We start from the raw sequence: 19,807 nt of genomic DNA, 5'->3' as shown, positions 1-19,807 counted from the left end.
TCCCCAGCAAATAATGGCAGGTGATTTCAAACAAGCTGGTGAAATGAAACCCCTGTGTCCATACACTGAGGTTGGAGCTTTGGCATAATTAATTGTCCACAAGCAGATCCATCAGAGACACCATCACCTACTGCTCAGAGTCCTATGGCTGTCTCCCCAGTATAGCTGAGCATTAATTGTCTCCTTCTGTATGCCAGTACATCTGCTTTTCAATCCTCAGGCAGAAAAGGAGGGATGGCATGACAGAGACTACCTCACTTGGCACTAAAAATTTCAGTCCATCTCCTGAGGGGAGGTCAGTATTTTTTGGCAATGGAACTTATCCTTCGAATGGTAAACCATGGAATACTTGCACTGAGTGAGACCTTGTATTTGTTCCAGCTATGAACAGTGGTGAATATTTCAGGTTAAAAACCTGGACATGCTGTTGTCAGTCATACTGTGTTCCAGTTTCCCCATCTCTCAGGTGACCATCAAAATAAAGTATGGTCACAGTGGTACCCCTTTGTGCAGCCAGACTGTTGTGTAGGGGATGGTAAGTTACATGGGGTAAAGTGATGGGAATACATAAAAATGATTCTTAAATTGATAGTTCTACTGAAGCCTTCTCCCTCCACTGTTACTGATTTTCCAGTGTGTGATTTCTGTATACACAGCTATATGTATGCAAAATATGTATAGATATATTTAGAACACATAAACACACACACTATTGGCTTACCAATATTAACTTTGTAATAAAGCTATACATTATTTCACAGGAGTATTTTTTTTAGGGGAAAGCACCCTTTTAAGTACATAGATCAATTTTTTTCCTTCCTACTATGTACAGCATTTTAGCTATTTTAGTGCTGGCACTTGATTCTAAAATACCTTTAGTCACCATAATTTTAATAACTTTTTGAGCAGTTGCCAGTTTAATTTTCAGTGTGTGAAAATTGGAGGTAAATTATTTATTACTTCCAGCAAATGTCTTTCACAATTTTATTTAATTTTTTTCATGTTTTTTAATGGGTCATAAAGTGGCACTCTTTTATTGGATACTCATAAAGTAAGGTGCAAATGAATACTTTGCAAGTAGGTTACTGTGGATTGAAATGTCAGCTGTATTTCACAGGATATGAAATTCTTTAGACCAGAGCTATAGCAACATATGGCAGTGGGCCACATTCCTCTTCTGTAATAGCAGTGGACATAAAGGAAAGAAAGAATTGCGATTGCTGAGTCTTCTCAAGTTACATTTTTTGGTAAATTATTTGTTGGAATGGCTAGTGGGCCATGACTGATGCAATTTTGAATGGCAAGTCTTGTGAGTAACTTTGGTCGTAAATAAGAACATTTTTTAAAAGCTCTTTTCAGACTAAGTTTTCCAGGATTGATTCCCATCCAAAAAGTGATACTTCACAGATAAAATATAGGAAAATCCTTTCCACATTAAGCAAGGACTGTGAACTGTAAATAAACCCCACAGTTTTTCCTATTACAAGGAAATAGCTTAAAAGGTATGGACCACTGGAAAATGGCACATTAGACCTGTGGTACCTAAGAAGCAATTGAGTTTGTGACTATCTGGACAGCATGTTAATTACACATGCTTATTAGCTCAAGTTTGCAATCTTTTTGATTTCACTTTACTCAAGTGCCATGTCAGAAGTGATCAAAGATACAAATGAGTGTCCTGGAGAAAAGCCTTAAAAGGACACTGGATTTGGGCACTGCTGTGGTTTTGAGGGACAGTGTGAAGGGATGCACTCGTTTTTCCCTGGAGGCTCATTCCTGCAGCCATGCTTTTTTTCCAGCTAGACAGAGAAGCTGGCCAACTCCTTGTGTTCTTGGGTATAACTGCAAGAAGGCCTGGGTATTTGTGCATGGAGTGAGTGGGCCTTGATGAACAGAACCTCTGATGATTATCTTTGGGTTTTGCTTCCCCATCCCCAGTGCACAGATGTTAAGTCCACACTGTAAACCACACAGAATGTGTCACACAGCAGAGAAGAGGCTTTAGCTGGGCATTGGAGGACAGCTTCTTGGGTTGCTACAGCAACATCAACATTTACACTTCCTGATTCTTTGTGGGTTTTATTCAGGGTTGACATGAAAAGATTTGCAGCAACTTTCAAGGGTTCAATGCTTGTTTTTTTTCTGTGTGGGTATAAAACTAGTGTCGATCTAACCTTTGCTTGCAAAAATACAGTTATGTCAAAAGGTCTGGTTTACTTCAGTGATAGTCTGCTCTTGCATGCATAGCTGTGTTGTTTGAGTGTGATCAGATCACAGTCAATCAAGCACAGTAAGGATTCAAATATGGGCCTAATACATGCCAGAAGAGTCTTTCTTTGGATGGGTAGGGCATTGGTGCCTCTTCTCTTGTCTTACTCTCTGTACACACCTCAGCAGAAGGAGAGACAATTTTCCTTGAGTGTTCGGAATGCAATTGAGATATTATGGATGTAGTCACGTGAATCACATAAATAAATGGTGGGAGATCTGACCATACGGACTTCTAAAACCAGGTATTTAGTGTCTGTGGAGATATTTTTGAAGCATTTCTGATCACTGCCACTACAGAGACTGAAGGTATGGTCTTATGACCAGCTGACCAAAATCTGTGCTGCCCCTTCCTTTGTGATCTAAGGCTGTTATAAAAAAATTTATAAAAAAAATATTTATAAAAAATTTCTTCATTCTAATAACCCTTATAATGGTATTCCTTCAGTCTGCTGAAAAAAATATCAGCAGGGGCCCAAAGATTTAGAAGTGTTATCTGGTGACATAGGCTGGTTGAGCTCTCAGCTGATTTGAGCTTTACTGAAGGAACATGATAACAACATACTGACAAGCACCTGTGGGAAATGAAGGTACTCTCAAAATATAATCAATTCAGAATTCCATTTTATTTTCTAAATATTTGCAGTTTATGCAGAGTGCTGAGCTAAAACCCTCACACATGTGGACAGTTATTAGCAAGCACTGGATGTATTTATCTATAAGTCTTTCTCTTGGATGTTTGTGAATGAGTAGAATAAATAGCGTGCCTAGTTTTTGGAACTCCAAATTCGAAGAGGCAGTGTTTATATGAATCAGAAGTATGTATAGTCCAACAAACAGGTGTATGCTAAAGAAATGAAAAAACCGCATTTCTTATACTCTACAGACATGACGATTTCAGGAAAGAAGTGATTTTGTATGTTGACAGGTTCATCCTTTTGAAGATGAGGTAATTATCTGTATGAGTTCACTTTGTGGTTTCTAGAACTGTACAAGTATGATCAGCTCCTATGAAAATCTCAAATGGTTCATCCCTGCAGCTGTGTATCAAAATGGAAGTTGATACAGAAACTGGTTGTTCTTACTGCATTGTATCTGTGTTGATAGCTGATGTGTTCAGTGAGCCCATTGCTTGAGATATTTGTCAGCTCATCTGACAGCTAAAGGTTAGGGGAATGCAAAGCTGGACAGTAGCTATGTGGCACATGGCACCAGGGACCTGAAAGAAGCTCTTACTGCAGTCAGCGGGAGTTGCAGCTGTAGGCCCAGTTCTCATTTAGACACATGCTTTATTGGTGCCCTTTTCTGGGGCCGGAATGGTGTACAGAGGCGGTACTATGAATGAGGATCTCACTGGCAACAGAGATTGGTCCCAGAGAGGGCAATAAGAGCTTACTCAGTGGTACCTCCTAAAAACAGGGGTAAACTCACCCTTGTAAGAACTGTCTGTAACAACTGGCCTTTAGTAACTGGCTTAAGTAGACTTTGCTGTTCACTTAATGGCAAGTTTCTTCCTGGGCTATGTTGCTGGACTGAGAATTTTTTGCCACTTTTGAAGATCTGTTTCCACTAACTCACACACTGTAATAGGAATTGTTTACTTGTCATTTACCTGGTGTGGCTGTGTTCTGAAGCTAAGAGTCAGGAGAAAGGATGATATTGCCAGGCAGGAGAGGGAATTGGTTGCATAGCAGAAAAAAACCCCAAAAAACAAAACCCCCAAAAATAGGAAATTGAGGATTCACATTCACTTTCTTAAAAAGAAATAGGAAAAAGTGAGCATCTGAAAGCACTTTGGAAATTTGACCCCAGGAGCTGGCAACAACTGTAGTCAGATGTTACTGGCCAAATCTAGCAGTTCTTCACTGGTGCATAGGCAGAGCTATTTCTGATCTCAGTGGGAGTTTTGCCCAAAAAGAGACTACAGAAATGGTTCCAAACAAAGACAAAAGAGCTGAGAAAAATCTAAAATGTATTTAGATACAGTTAAAATATGATCAGAAATAAAGTCAATACAGGAAGTATATAAGGACTTGGATTATTAAAGAACATGATATGTTGATTAAAATATCAAAATTACTTGGTGTACTATATTTGAATTTAGTGCAGTTGGAAGGATTCTTACTGTGCTACTAGGCTTCAAACCAAGCAATGTAATGCCAATTATGGCATCAATCACTGGGAAGGCACCCATCATTACTTAAGAAAGTTCAGAAAAAGTAGAAAGGCTGAATAGCTTTTATGTTCAGGAAACAACCACAATGAATGCTCTTTCTTGGGTAACCATGTTCAAACTTGGTGTGGAGCCTGTGGCATGTTTCTCTAAGTCATACGTTAAAAAGGCAAGGCTAATGGGGAATAAATGAAACATTCAAGAGCTTAATCTTTCCTCTTTGAAATTGTGCTTACCTGAAAAGTTGCCATCCAAAAATACAATACTTCTGTGTGCTGTGAGTTCTTTGCTACTTATGGGTTGAATTCAGTTTTCAGTTACACCTGTGCGGTCATAGTTAATGCAGTAGTATGACCAGGGTGCAAAAGGATGTGACCCCAGGAGACCAGAAAGGGTCATGTTAACTTACTGGGCTGTAGGTTTGTGTCTTGGAGAGAAAAATGTGTAACGTGATGTGTTTATGATGCGCAAATCTCAAAAAGATTTGAGAGTTTGAACATATAAATTTCTTCAGGGACACCTGTCGGGATTTGGGTTGTGTTTCAACAGCATAGTATGTACCTAAGTCCTTCTCTGATCAAGAAATGGCACAGAATGAAACCCTCTCCCACTGAAGTCAATGGCATTGTCTTGCCAGTCAAACTCCAGCAGAATTGTCATGCTGAAATTTCTTACAGCATTTCTCAAAAAGTCGCAAAGTGAAACACTGAAAATTAAAAAAAACATATTTAAAAATTCACATTTTGAAAATTCATCACTAGCAAAAATTTTGGTATAGTTTACTGTATTTAGTGACTTGGGAGAAAATTGAATTAATTTTTTATTTTTATCTGTTCTGATTCACTTATTCCAGTAATAATTAGAAGTTATTCTTACTGTTAGATCAATTATTGATAATACAGACCATTTAATAATGAGTATAGCAGAAGCAACGTACATAATTTTTACTAAAACTGAAAACGAAATTAGCCAAATTAATTAAAATAGCTTTGAACTCCATATTGACTAAAGCATTTGTGCCAGAATAAAAATACATGACATAGAAGAACGGTATAAATGATTAATCATTTTAGTTCACGGATATCTATATTTTTATTTAATTACATCTATGGATAATATAAACTGTCTGAATCTTGGGAATCCAAGCCAGAGAAGCTGAAGAGTCTTCTTATGTTTAACATTCACCATGTGTTGTTTTCTACTAAGGTTAATTTGTAAAATGTAAACCACATACTATTTGTATGCAGTGTTTGTGTTCTATTTATAGAAAGTCTTGACCATTTATAATTATCCGACATTTTTATCCATAATGTCTGCATATAACTAAAGAGATGTTTATGGAACAGACAAAACAATGTTATTTTTACAGTTGAACTTCAATTTATTTTATGTAAAACTTTTTACAGCATTTTATGCTACGTGGAATAGAGAAGAGAGATTCTCTATTCAGATAGCTCTCTATTTAGAAGAGTAAAATTATTTCTAAATAGTAATCAACGATACCCACAGGAGACTGCATATATTTAGTATCATTTATTTTAAGCAGCATAAAAATAAGCTTGGTCTGAAATAACCAAAAATTGGTTCCTGGAAGCCACAAGATCCTCGTAACAGCCAAGTACCTTGATCACTTAGAAGTCATCAGAAGTTTCTAGAAATGGTAACACAAAGTAATCATGTTAATTTTATGATTTCTGTGAAGATGCTTCTCACGTCTAGTGCCACTCAGAGGCACCAACTCCTGTTTTCCTCTCTAACAACACTTTCTCTGTTGAAGTCTGTGCATACAAGTGCCTCTACACTATGTAGGTGCTTTTATTGACTCTTTTATGGCTGCTGACTTTTTTTTCCCTCTTTCTTTCCAGAACTCTAGAAGTTTTGGTCAGTTTGAATGAAGGGCAATCATTCATGTCCAGCTCATTAACAATTACCGCTTCAGAATGTGTAAGTAAATGGCTAACATCATTCAATGTAAAATTGTGAAATCCAGTTCCTCTTTTGGTTTTACTATTTCATGACTTCTCACTGCAGAGAACCTCAACGCATGGCAAGCTGCATTAGATGTTTAGAATGCACGAATCCACCTACCTGAAAAATACACCCATGCAGACTCATCCGGAACATATGTAATTTAATGATATATTTCTTAATATGTAGGTGCTTACATGCATAGAAGTCCTAAGTTGCTTTCTCTGTATTTTGAGACACACTTGGAATCTGTTTTACAACACGTTTATACACAACAAAGAGTTTTCAGCTGTTTTGAATTCCCTGATGGGGTGTGTGTGTGGGGGGGTTATAGACAGGATTTTTTTTTCTCCTGTTACATAAAACAGTTTCCTTAATTCTTCATATTAAGGTAGCAAACAGCTTTATTTTAGGAACATATTTTTTGCAGGATTCCACATAAGTATTACTATATGTATCATCTGAGACTTTCAAATATATGAAAGCCATTTCTTACGTGGCAGGCTTTGAGATTTACTTTTGCTTTCTGACATAGGCTCTGTTATAAGGGTTTCTCCTTTCATTGCTGCTGCATCTATTTTGCTGGCTGTTTCAGGAGCAGCTCACTTAGTACACAGAACTACATGTAGAGGGAAAGCCCTGGAATTCTCCTCCTCTCAGGCTACCTGTGCTGGCTCTGCCCTGAGATCCAAACAGTGTATCTGTGTGTTCCTTATCTTTGCTGGGCTTACATTTTTCTATAGCTTGTGAATTGTATTCCGCTAAATATATTACAACAAATTACTTTAGCACTGTGTGCAGCTGTGACTTTCAAAATATTGGGAAGCTTCCATGCCATTAGAGACATGCTCACTATAAATATAATCATGTTATAAGAGGCAGGTGTTATACAGTCACCTAGGGTCCTGTTCCAGCCCAGTTCCACTGAAGCTGAGCAGGCAGAACCTTAGATCTTCAGACTGGGTATGGAAGGTTGTTACAATCCTACAGGAGGGTACTGCCACCATGTAACTTTAGTGCCTAAATGAGGAGTGTAAGCTCTCAGCTCTGTTTATTAGGGGAAACAGTCTTCGCCAAAGCACAGGCTAGAGTGCCAAAGTTAAGCCTAGGGTTAAGGTAGTAATATTGTCATCCTCCTATGTTTTTATCATAGGCTTATAGGAAAGAGTTAAAAGCAGCTCGTAGGATAAGCCACATAGGCAAGCAGTCAGTGACTTTTCTAACTTAGTATTTAGAACTTCTAATCTCACATTTCTGCTGTCTGTTAATTTCTTCTATATTACATAGGCAGGACAGTTAAAATTCTTGCAGTTAGACACAAGACCACTATGTAGGGATGGCAGTTTTGAAAATGTGCTGTGCTTGGATACGAATACAATGTTTCTTTAAACTTGTCTCATTTAGAATCATAGAATCATTTCAGTTGGAAGAGATCCTGAGGATGATCAAGTCCAACCATAGCCTAACCTAACCTAATTCTAGCACTAAACCATGTCCCTAAGAACCTCATCTAAACACATTTTAAACCCCTCCAGGGATGGTGACTCCACCACTTCCCTGGGCAGCCTGTTCCAATACCTGACAACCCGTTCCGTGAAGAATTTTTTCCTAATATCCATTCTAAACCTCCCCTGGCGCAACTTGAGGCCATTTCCTCTTGTCCTATCACTTGCTACTTGGGAGAAGAGACCAACACCCTCCATGCTACAACCTCCTTTCAGGTAGTTGTAGACAGCAATAAGGTCTCCCCTCAGCCTCCTTTTCTCCAGGCTAAACAGTCCCAGCTCCCTCAGCTGCTCCTCATCAGACTTGTGCTCCAGGCCCCTCACCAGCTTTGTCACCCTCCTCTGCACTCTCTTTAGTATTTCAATGTCCTTCTTATGATGAGTGGCCCAAAACTGAACGCATTATTCAAGGCGCGGCCTCACCAGTGCCAAGTACAGCAGCACAGTCACTTCCTTAGTCCTGCTGGCCACACTATTCCTGATGCAAGCTAGGATGCTTTTGGCCCTTGTGGCCACCTGGGCACACTGCTGGCTCATATTCAGCCAGCTGTCATCAACACCCCCAGTTCCCTCTCTGCCAGGCAGCTTTCCAGCCACTCTTCCCCGAGTCTGTGGTGCTGCCTGAGGTGGTTATGACCAAAGTGCAAGACCTGGCACTTGGCCTTGTTAAACCTCATACAACTGGCCTCAGCTCAATGATCCAGCCGGTCCAGATCCCTCTCTATGGCCATCCTACCCTCCAGCAGATCAACACTCCCACTCAATTTTGTGTAATCTGCAAATTTACTAAGGATGCACTCAATCCCCTCATCCACATTATTGATTATACAGAACTGGCCCAAAAACTGAGCCCTGGGGAACACCACTAGTGACCGTCTGGCAACTGGATTTGGCTCTGTTCATCACAACTCTTGGGGCCCAGCCCTCCAGCCAGTTCTTTATCCATTGCAGAGTACACCCATCCAGGCCTTGAGCTGCAAGCTTCTCCAGGAGAATGATGTGGGATATGGTGTTAGTGTGACTTTAGTGCAGCTTTCCTGTCAGGCATAAAAGCATACAGAACAGTACCTTCTGCTCATCAGCATGTATTTTTCCAACAGTATTTTTGTTGTTTGTAGGCAACCTAAAAGAGGAATAGAATTTTTCTTCTATTCTTTTTAAAACTAAACACTTGGGTAACTGTAGAAATCAACATCATCTCAGTTCAGCTTTTCAGTTTCAGGAAGAGAGCCTGAATGAATTGACAGCTAAAGAAACATGCTACCCAAATCATATTTCTCTGTTTAAGGGCCTCTGTCATTCAGAACCATTTCAATCTTATACCACAGCATGATGAACCAACCCCTCAGTGTGATAACTTAAGGACAGTACAGGCACAGGAGGATGCTGGAGACTAACAGTAGACTGCTTTTCTTGTTATCTTAAGTCATTCCAGTGAGAAAGCAGTGCAGGTAAAGTCTGTCCCCATGCCCTCTTAAAAATGTCTAAGATTGCACTCATAAGTAAAAAAGCACTGATGCAAAGCAGATCATACTAAATTGTGAGTAAGCCTGTCTTCCCTCTGCTGTATTTTTAAAGTGCTTTTCTGTGGTCAAAAGTTTTCACTAACAGGAAACAGAAGGAGTACAGATGTGCATTGACAGGAAAAACAGTAGTACTTCTGGTATTTTTTTTAATTTTTGCCTTTCATACATGTTGCAGCAAAGACAGCTCTATACAAGGAGACTGCTGTTTCCATAGTAGCAGATGGGCAACTGCAAAAAATGGGTCACTCCTAGAATTGTTCCACTAATTCATATAAGCTGAGCAGCTGATGGCTAGTTGGTATGTAAGAGTTATAAGTTCCAGCCTCCCCTAGCAAACACACATTGCTGCAGTGAAAACAAACAAAAAAATATGTTTCATCCAGGCACCAAGACATGGATATTACCTGTCTCTTGTAAATGTGTATGCCTTGTTGCATCTACATATACGTTGAATAAAGTTGTTGCACCTTTCATTTGTATTGGTATATCTCCAGTACAAATTTTGTCACTTTGACAGAATTGCACTATACTCCAGCCTCAGTGATTACCTTGATGTCCCCCCTTTCTCCCCGGTTTAAGTCTGAATAACTTCTATTTTCATAAGGTCCCCATTGCATTTTTCTCAGTGTTGCTCTAAACCAGCAAAGCAGCACAGAACACCAAGTGTAAGAATAAAAGCATCTACAGGATATGGGTTTGAGGTGGTAGGAGATGGGCTGCTCATTTCTTCATTAAAAGCAGTATTGCTGGAAACAGTAACAATCACTTAGAATTTCTTAGAACAGTGGCTTCAGGTTCAAATAGCAATACTACAGGGATTTATTGTGCTATAATCTGTGCAGTGAGAATGCCCCAGACGTATGGGCCATAAGCATGAACACCTGACTAGAAAATATGTATTGTTATTAAAGATTCCTTAAGATTCCACCCACCCACCAATCCATACTGACCTGTGTCCTCATGTGAGGAGAAGGACACCTCTCATCCACAGACCTGGGAGAAGACTTTCCCTGTCTAACAGCTCATTTCTTAGCAGTTAACGTAGCCTGTCGTCAAGCTAGGCCTCATTCTTATCTTAAGGATATAAATTTAACATAACAATCAACCCAGTAACTTGAGCAGAAATAATCCTGGCCTGCACTGGGGCAACTTGGGCCTGTTTCCCCTGACTGGGCGACTTAATTTGAACATAGGTTTACAGGAAGGCAGAATAAAGTAGTATTCAGAGTTCTCTCATTTCCAGTTGAATACGTCCATCAGTACTGCTGTTCAGTCCCTTAGAATACCTGAGACTTGCAGGCCCAAGAATACATAGGGGAAGGAGAAAGATGAATAGCATTCTATCACCTCCTCCTCTTCTTAGTGTTGATACATCATTCATTGTGATACGCAGCTCCTGCTGAAGTGTCCTAGCTAACCTTCTGCATAACTCATCAAACTGAGGAAACTTAAAATGGAGGGAATCACTGAACTTGTGCCAAATATGGGTTTGGCTAAGATACCCTTTGGGATCCTCTGTGAGGAGTTTATCTGTTAGCAAAAACAGAATCTGATGAGTAGGAACAATTTGATTGGGATTTGTATCAGTCAGTAGGAGGCTGTTTTGGGGTGAGTGGGAAAATGAGGCAGCAATTATTTGCAATATCCACTGACATTATCTTTCTGCTTTCTTCGCAGTCTAGTGGAATAGCAGCACTTATTGCTGTTCTTGTGCTGTTATTGTTGGCAGCACTTGGTCTACTCTGGTGGTTCTGGCCCCTCTGCTGCAAAGTGGTGAGTAAGGACTATTAGAAAAAGTAACTGGATGTGTGACTCAGGTTTATAACTCATACCAAGTTGAGAAACACAGATACTATAGGAAATAGGTTAAGTAACATGAGAGCTACATGTGACATAAGCCATCTGTTGAGGAATTTTTTCTTTGTTAGTAATGCTTAATAAATGGAAGAAGAGACCAGCTTCAACACCATGGACTGCACTCTTAGAAGTACTGGCTTTCAGAGACCTGCATACACATGAACCAGCATCAGCACGCTGGTGTGCTGCTCACTGGCTTTCTACTGAGTGAGCAGATGTGTTATATTTCTGTGAAATCTTTGATAAAAGCCTTTTTTCTATTATTTGAAAGTTGTTGGCCATAATGGTATGCAGATTTTATCCTGAAATCAAGGACCATTTCAAAAGTACTATCGCGAAAACTGGAATCTGTAGTCCATTATAGGCTATCAAGTTGGAAATCCCTTATTGTCTGAATAATCCCTTACACACATTGGATCTCTTTTCATCTGGGTACACTCTTTATCCTTCTAGCAGCAGTCAGCAATGCTGTTTCACTAGCTCTCCTTCCATCTCCTCGTGTGTTGAGGTTTTTAAATTGCCTCTTGTTTTCTTATTTTAAAATAATTGGATAACACTGATTCATAGACTGCCTTCAGACTTCTTAGTTTCTACACTTTCTATCTATAGAAACAGGCTACAGCTAGGCATTTTACATAGATCTGTCATCTGAGGCAGAGTGAGGGGGAGATGGAGGACATGAAGGAAATATATTGCAACAGACTGGAAGAATAGCAAACAATTTTTGTTTCAAAACCTGGTTATTTTACAAATAAGCATGTAAAATACAACTTAAATCGTTATGTGAAGCCAGGTAATATTTTTTTCAGTGGCTCCTGTCAGCTACTTCCAGGCATCCACAGGATTCCAGGATTCTTAATAAGGAACTCCTGACTTCCTAATGAGTTGTTTCACTACTCTTTCACAGCTGTTGAAGGGGATCATCATCATAATCAAAAGTTGCTATGCTGAAAGCAGCTGCTTTTCTTTTGTCCTTTCTCTGACTTTTCAAGTTGTGTTTTTGTTTTTGTTTGTTTGTTTGTTTGTTTGTTTGTTTTCCAAGACAAGCACACTTATCTTTGAATTGACTGGTATCAGTAAACCTAATGTTTCTTTAGTTCGTCAGAGCTCTTAGAATGAATTACTTCACTAAAACTGTTTTTTGTCACTAGCTGAATATGACTGTCAGAACATAATCCATGCACCTCTAATTTATGTTAGCCCAGAAACAGTCTTTTACAGATGGAAGTGCAATCAACTGCATCATATTCACTTGCAAATGAAGTTTTAATTGTTTGCCAAGTGGATTTGTTTTTCAGCATCAGGTTTACACATGTACAACCCAATATAAAAAATTAAAATACTCTTCACATTGGTCAGTGTTCAGAAGTCAGTGCTTGTCGGTGGTCATTTCCCATGGAATAGTAAAGTTCATCTACTATGCCTTTTCCTTTCAGTAAAGAGTTATTGCAGTATCTTAGTCCCTAGAAAGCAGGAATTCTCTTTCCAGTGTTGGCTCTATAATGACAAGTAAGATGCTTTCTGGATTTTTTTAATGTCAATGTCCGACATTAAAAACAAGTCAAATGTACAGATCTATAATATTTATTTCCAGACCTTTTGGTAGCTATGCCAGTATAATATAGTAAAACCTTAGCTGCACCAGCCTATGCCTACGTGAGAGGAGTTCAGTTTACCTTACAGGAGCACATCAGCGCATCATGCAGAGCTGTGGAGGGATACCTAAGGTAGCACCCAATTAACTAAAATAGATACCCTTTGTAATGAATTGCAGAGCAAAGATACTAGCTTGGGTGCTGAAGACGCTCTGTGGCATTAAGGCAGGGTTCTGTCTGGGCTAACCTCCTATGTCGAGCTACATCTCCACAGAGAGCTGTGCTGAGCCCTGAGAAAATATCCCTCTGTTCCGATTCACCTTGTACTTAAGTCTCTTCCTCCCTGATGTTTACTTTAATGGACAGTAACTTACCCTGAGCATATTTTCTGGATGTAGTGCTTAGTACATGAGTAATTGGCTATTTCTAGGGAAGTTTTGAGCTGTAGATTACTGTTTTGAGCTGTTATTACTAAGAAGCAGCCTGAATTCTTATGGGAGCAATAAAACTACAGCACTTTAAATGTTAGTGCCCTCTGTTGTTTCCTCCCACCTCTCACAGATATTATTTGTTTCTTTAAAAAGAAAGGCTAATTTTAGGACTCATTGCCACAACAATAGTGAGTTTCAAAACCACGTACTTTTGTACTGAACCCGTTACCAAATACTGATTTCCTTTCTTTTTGTTTTAACGTCTTTTTCCTCAGATCATTATACTGTGCCTCCATTCTATTCCTTCTGTCTTGCATCTGAGATTCTCACAGTATGTGTTATTGCTGCTTCTGGTTAAGTACTTGTCTGCTTTGGTGTCAGAGTCCTTGACAAGAAAGGCAGCATAACAGGGCCAGGCCCGGCAACCTCCTCCTCTGAGTCCACTTCCCTGGTAGAATGGAGCATCTGGTTTCATGGGGCAAAGAACCAGGAGCAGGGAAGAAAGCAGCAGCCCTCACGCCTTGTAAGCAGTCCATGTTTCAGAATTTAATGGAAGACAGAGAGGCAAAAGGTGGTGTGGGCAGAACAGAATGAGTGCTCGCAGCCACATGAGCCTGTAATCCCTGTCACCTATGAGCAGAGTGGTGAGCTTCATGTGGTTTGGGAACTCTGCTTCATCCTTGCTAGGACTCAGTCTTGACAATGTACTTTGCTATGAGGTCCATGTACACTTACAGGCTGGGGTAGGGGACTCCTTTTTCTACTTTCCTTCCACCCCCCCGCCTTTTTTTTTTTTTTTTTTAAGAAAAAAAAAAAGCAGTTTACTGTTGACAGTTCTTTCACTCTTTCCTCAATATCAGAACATATGATCGCATCAAGCTGGCTTCAGGCTCTGGTGCTGACATTTCCTAATGCCCACATCATGTGAACATTTGAAAAGTGTTAATGAGCAGATCAAAGGGACTGTTGCCTGAAGCAACTAACTTTTTTTTTTAAATCGGCTCTCCTTCAAACTGAAGTCTCTATTCTTTGCAGCTAAATAAGTGAGATGCAGCCTTGCCTGGTGCTAATGATAATAAACCAAAACAAAATAAATTTAGGAAGTAATCCATCTCTACACAAGGCTAATAAGACAGCAGCATTATTAAAAGTCTTCTGTATTTAAACAATCTGAATCAAATTCAAAAAAAGTAAATTTGCAATATTGTGACCTTCAGTATGTGCAGTTTCATGCTACATTTGCATTGTTTTCTGACAAAACTGCATGGGCTCCTTGATTTTCTCTGTTTTAAAAATGGCTTTCTAGTGATTTCACTTGAAATACCACACCAGACTGAAAATAATCTTTGTGTGCCTGCACATGAGAGTGTGTGTGTGAGGACCCTGTGGAAACATAAGGATGCAGGCATTTACATTCCACTTCTGTCAGCAGGGGTGAGTATCTGCTACTCAAAGCAGATTATTTTCTCACACCACTGTCACATTTAAAAGAAGTTTCATTTTCTGAAGCTATTAGAAATAGCAGCTAATTAATGTATTGGTTAGCTTCAAATCAAATTTGCCCTATAACTTCAGGGAGTTTAGCAGCTGGCATAGGATTAAATCATTTGCTCGGGGAGTCAAACAAAAACTGTCATTGATGCATGACTTTTGAAGCACAGTAGGGTCAACAAGTAGGGTTTTCCTCCATTCCCTGGGGTAGAAATTTTGATTCTGTAAATATCAATAAGTGTAAGGGCCCAAGTGAACTCTAGCATGCATCACAAGTAAGTGTACTACACACGATTGTCTTTGCCTGGGAGAGACTGCAAGACTTAAGAATTGTAGAACTATAGAAAGTGGAGTGATAATACTGTGTAATATATATTCATATAAATCTGAAACCTAGCTAGGCCTTTCCCCTCTGTGCAGCTTGTAGTCTTGGCAACAAAATACATTTTTTTGAGATAATCATTAGAGACAAGCAAAAGGGAAATAAGAATGAGAATTAAGTAAGATAAGGTGACCCTCAGTATATTGAAAGTACTGTTTTACTGCTTCTAGTCTTTTAGTTGCTTTCAGAGAGAATGAAGTATCTTAATGCTCTGGAAAATCTTGCTCTGCGCCCAACTATCTCTCAGAATCTGTCCCATGATTCTTCTATGGTGTTGTTTCTGTAAAGTTAGGGCAGTAAGTCCAGTCTGGCTCTCAGGAATGCTTCACTAATTAAATAATTGATTTCTGTTGTCTTCTGAAAATTCCTTAGGGGTGGGAAGAAAAAATATACAGAAACATGTAAAGAAAAGTAATTTTGGGCATGTTTTTACAACATCATAGCAGCAAAGGAGTTTCTGGATAAAAAACATAGTTGACTTTCCAATCCACTCAAAGTACCCTAAGCTTGCTTGATGAACAATTCAGTAGCTTAAAACTGAACTGCTGGGGAAGAATGTTTCCAAGGGTGCAGTAACTTATTTCTCTGATTTGATATAATTGCTGTATCCAGTGATAAAAGTCCATAGCTTGTTTACACAGTAACTCATAACTATCTTGGTGGCAATGTGACTTGAAATCTAAATCAAGAAGGAAAACTCTTGATTATTAATAAAAAAATATTTCTTTTATATATGATGCTATACATCTGTGCAGTGACAGATTATTTATAGGCAGTGGTAGAGTAAATGGAAGTACTATAATTAATAGCACCTGGCGAATAAAATAATACATACTTCAATTAAAGTACTTAATTCTGTATTTGGAGATGTAAGTGTTTGCCATTATGGGCAATTTTGGTTATGTTTGTATACTACTAAGGCATAGCAGAAACAGACTCCTTTAAATTAATGGGGTATTTTTTAGTCATTTCTATACAATATTCAAGCATAAAAAATGACTTGTGATCATGGAAGTACTTCGTTTTAGCTTACAAACCTGTTTTTCTTGTGGAAGAACACCTGTGCATTTAGTTTTCATTTTAATCACTGAAGAGGCTTGCTGCCTTCCTCTTCCTCTCCCTGTACTGTTCAGTGGACTCTTGTCAGTAGCAGGGAACTCCCTGAGATTTACAAAATGTATGTGAGAAAGAAAAGAGGAAGAAACTGTAGGTAGAGGTTTAAATATAGGTGTCAGTGAATTATCCCAAGAGTGGGCCTTATTCGTAAACAGTTTAAGAAGCCTTGTGAATTTAACTCTCACTTGCAGGCACTCCACCCTCAACAGTCAAGAAACTCTATACTTAAATTATGAGATCTGATATGCGAGATCTGCGGAAACGGTCTGCACATCTAGAGGTGAAGCCTGAGCTACCAGAAGGCATTTCACACTTTTCTTTGGGCCAGAAATTATCTAGCAGCATGGCACAAGGAAGCAGGCATCTTAGCCCATGATTATACAAGACCTCACATAAACCTTGGGATGCTTTTCCTCCCAGGCTTGCTAATTAACGCCATAGGATTTCATCACTGGCTATTACTAAGAATGACTAAGTCTTATCCGGCCAGGAAGCAAAGTGGCAGACATGTCTCCCCAAAGAGTGTCTGCCAGTCAATTGATGTTATTTTCTATCAGACGAATGGTGTTAATTTCCAGAAGGCCTCGATAATCGATACCCTAGGGACTCAGCAGCAGCGGTTGCCAATTTGCAACCAGATGTGGGCAGGCCAGATAGAAACAGTTCACTTTTAAAATTTTCTGTTGGCTTTCGGATGCTGCCAGTGCAATTCCTTATGCTTTTATTTATTTGGCTTTTTCAGGTCATCAAAGATCCACCTCCACCTCCGCCACCTCCAAAAGAGGTAGGGTATGATGGTGCTCTGCTCATTGCATTCGTTACACAATAACACTCCTCTGTGCTTTCCTGTGTTCTGTGAATCCGTCTCTGTCTGAGCTGCTGAAGAAGAAAGAACTGCCCTGTGGGAAGCCTTAAGCTGAGAGTGGGATGGACAAAGTCCAAATCTCTGTTCTGTCTCAGTGATCTCAGTGTGGCATGAATTAAGCCACTTAAGCCCAAATTCACAGAAATATGTAGGGGCTTTATCTCAAGATAGCTGAACATTATTTTTCACATTCTGCAGTAAAACCAGAAAGACTGAATAGCTTTTGTGTAACAGTCAAAAGATTCATGTACAACTTAAACAGCATTTTCCCTCAGCTTTGGCATTCCAGACACTAAAAAACCCTTATAAGGAAATTTTTCTCCCTCATGGGCAATAATGCACTAGAGGATCTTCTGGTGTCTTCAGTATTTTTGCCCCTTGGTCTTGATTTAGCCAAGTCCATGGTAATGTGCACTTCATTGAGCTGAGACAGCCAAAAGTGATTTTGACAAAGGTTGGCTCAGGAAGTGGTGATCAGCTGTGTAACTTTTATCTGCAGATCTGCTGAACAGCGCTGGCTGAATCCAAATGAGTAGGGCTGAGGATCTGGCTCTTTGAAGGCATTCTATGTTCTGTAGGAGAAGCCACTGCAAATTCTTTTCTTTGTGTACATTTTGCATATTTTTAATAGTGGAAAGGAAAAGGATGAAGAAAAGCAATGATGGTCAGTGGAACACACAGTTGGATTCCCCACCTGGACTTCCCTAATGGTCACCAAAAATGCTTTTCCTGTGCAAAACAATAAAAGTATTTCCGAACATGACCAGATTTTGTTTGGAAATCGGTAAAAACTTGGGGAACTGGAATATCTGATCTCTCACACTTAACATGGGAAAACTTAGCCTCTGTGAACTCTAGTGAAATATACTAAAAAGACACGTAGTTGAGTGAAGAAAAAAGTATATTTTTAAACCAAATGTTTTTTTAATTTAATAACAGGAAGAAGAACAAGACCCCTTGCCAACCAAGAAATGGCCAACAGTGGATGCTTCCTACTATGGTGGACGAGGAGTTGGAGGAATTAAACGGATGGAGGTTTGTACAATATGGAGATGCAAGTTCACTAAACTGCAAGCGCTCTCAGGCTGCAAATGGTGGAAACAAATACTTCTAAAGTGTAATGAAAATACAAGGGCATAATGTGTGCTTCCTTTCCAGTGACATAAGCCTTATATAATTTTTTACCATATTGAATAATTTTGACCTTGCGTATGAAAGAACAGCTTTCAGTAGTGCCATTTGACTGGAACTTTAAATAGCTGCCTGAAGACATGCTCTTTCCATCAAGCTAATGAGAAAGAGAAAGTGAGAGCCTTTTCTGAATGTTTTGGAAGAGATTACAGTGAAACATAAGTCCTCCAACTGTGGGCCCGCCAAATGCACTGACAATGGTGACTCTAAGGAGAGGCTTGATCCCAAAGGAACTAATAGCGACAACAGTGCCTGTCTTTGAAGAGACATTATAGCATCACGTTAATTAAAACAGAATGGAAAAATGTGCATACTTATGGGCATGTCCTTACATCAGATTTTATAGTCAAGTCAGCCTTTATGGAATTTGCAAAGTAGTTTTCTGCAATTTTTAACTTCCATCTAGGAAACAGTGTCTGTCTGAAATACCCACCTAGGTCATACTGATCTATCTTGAAACTTGAAATGTACTGGCCTAAGAATCAGCTTTGCTTGAGTTCTTTTTAAATGTAGCAGAAGAATATGCACATTTAAAGCTGTGTTGGTTGTATGTGTTTCATTCAGCAGTTCAGAGTTGCTAATTGGGAAGAGCTTCAGATTTTAGAAAAAGAAACCATTTTGTGGAAAGCTTTTCAGAGACAATACTTTCCAACATAAAGAATTACAACACTGGATTTCTAACAGGACCCATTATGAGCTTCCAGGAGGAGTTCCAGGAGGGTTTCCAGGGTTTAAATCATTACAGTTTGTAGATGGGTTCTTGCCCAATGAAACACAAACCTGATAGATACGTCATGAACACAAGTAATATCAGTACCATAAAGAAATGCAGATTTATCACATAGCAAAAATACAGTATTTCCTCTTCAAAGAAGAGAGAAGGCGGCAATGATTAGGTTAGAAAACTTTTTTCACCTGTGCTAGGAATTTTGTGCAGGACTTAGGGCTAAAGATACAAAAGAAATGAAATTGCTGACAACAAACATGGGCTTTGAAAAGCACCTCATTTTGTCAAGCTCTGTCTTTGTCCTTCTCTGTGACTCGAGAGTACTCACAAATTTCAGGTTTGGGTGCCCCATCATAAATGCTTCAGCATTTGAATATGAAGCTTTACCTCTGTCCTGTAATAGTGAGGCTGATGGAAATGCTGGTTTAACAGCCCATTCCCAACTGTTTGGACAGAGCCGTATTGGTCCTCATACCTTTCACTGGCTCAAGAAAGCACGTTGCTTATCTGGTGAATCAGGGCAGAGCAAGTGTGGAAATGAGAGAAAAACCCACAAATTGTCTAAGGTGATGCAGGTGAGCAGGCCAAAGGGAGGTTATTCCCTACCTGACAGTTAAATGTGGTTTCTGTGCTATGGCCAGCCAAAATCTTGCTGGACTTGTCATGACATTTCTTCACTGTTTTTAGTTCATGTGGTCATGCAGTTGTTTAT

At 39.3% G+C, this 19,807-nt stretch overlaps 1 protein-coding gene across 4 annotated transcripts in view; it reads left to right on the top strand.

Annotated features, from left to right (window-relative positions):
• Positions 1-19,807, top strand: part of ANTXR2 (ANTXR cell adhesion molecule 2) — a 125,354-nt gene that overhangs the window by 50,288 nt on the left and 55,259 nt on the right. For 3 of the 4 annotated variants that reach the window (XM_065836686.2, XM_071807929.1, XM_071807931.1), the window contains exons 11-14: positions 6,307-6,385; positions 11,118-11,213; positions 17,055-17,096; positions 18,117-18,212. In XM_065836686.2, coding sequence (XP_065692758.1) covers positions 6,307-6,385; positions 11,118-11,213; positions 17,055-17,096; positions 18,117-18,212 — 313 coding nt within the window. The remainder of the gene's footprint in view (positions 1-6,306; positions 6,386-11,117; positions 11,214-17,054; positions 17,097-18,116; positions 18,213-19,807) is intronic. The other variant, XM_071807930.1, reaches the window with a different exon arrangement.

The sequence above is a fragment of the Patagioenas fasciata genome, chromosome 4 (assembly GCF_037038585.1).
Source record: "Patagioenas fasciata isolate bPatFas1 chromosome 4, bPatFas1.hap1, whole genome shotgun sequence".
NCBI lineage: Eukaryota > Metazoa > Chordata > Aves > Columbiformes > Columbidae > Patagioenas > Patagioenas fasciata.
This window is presented reverse-complemented; position numbering and strand designations above follow the sequence as displayed.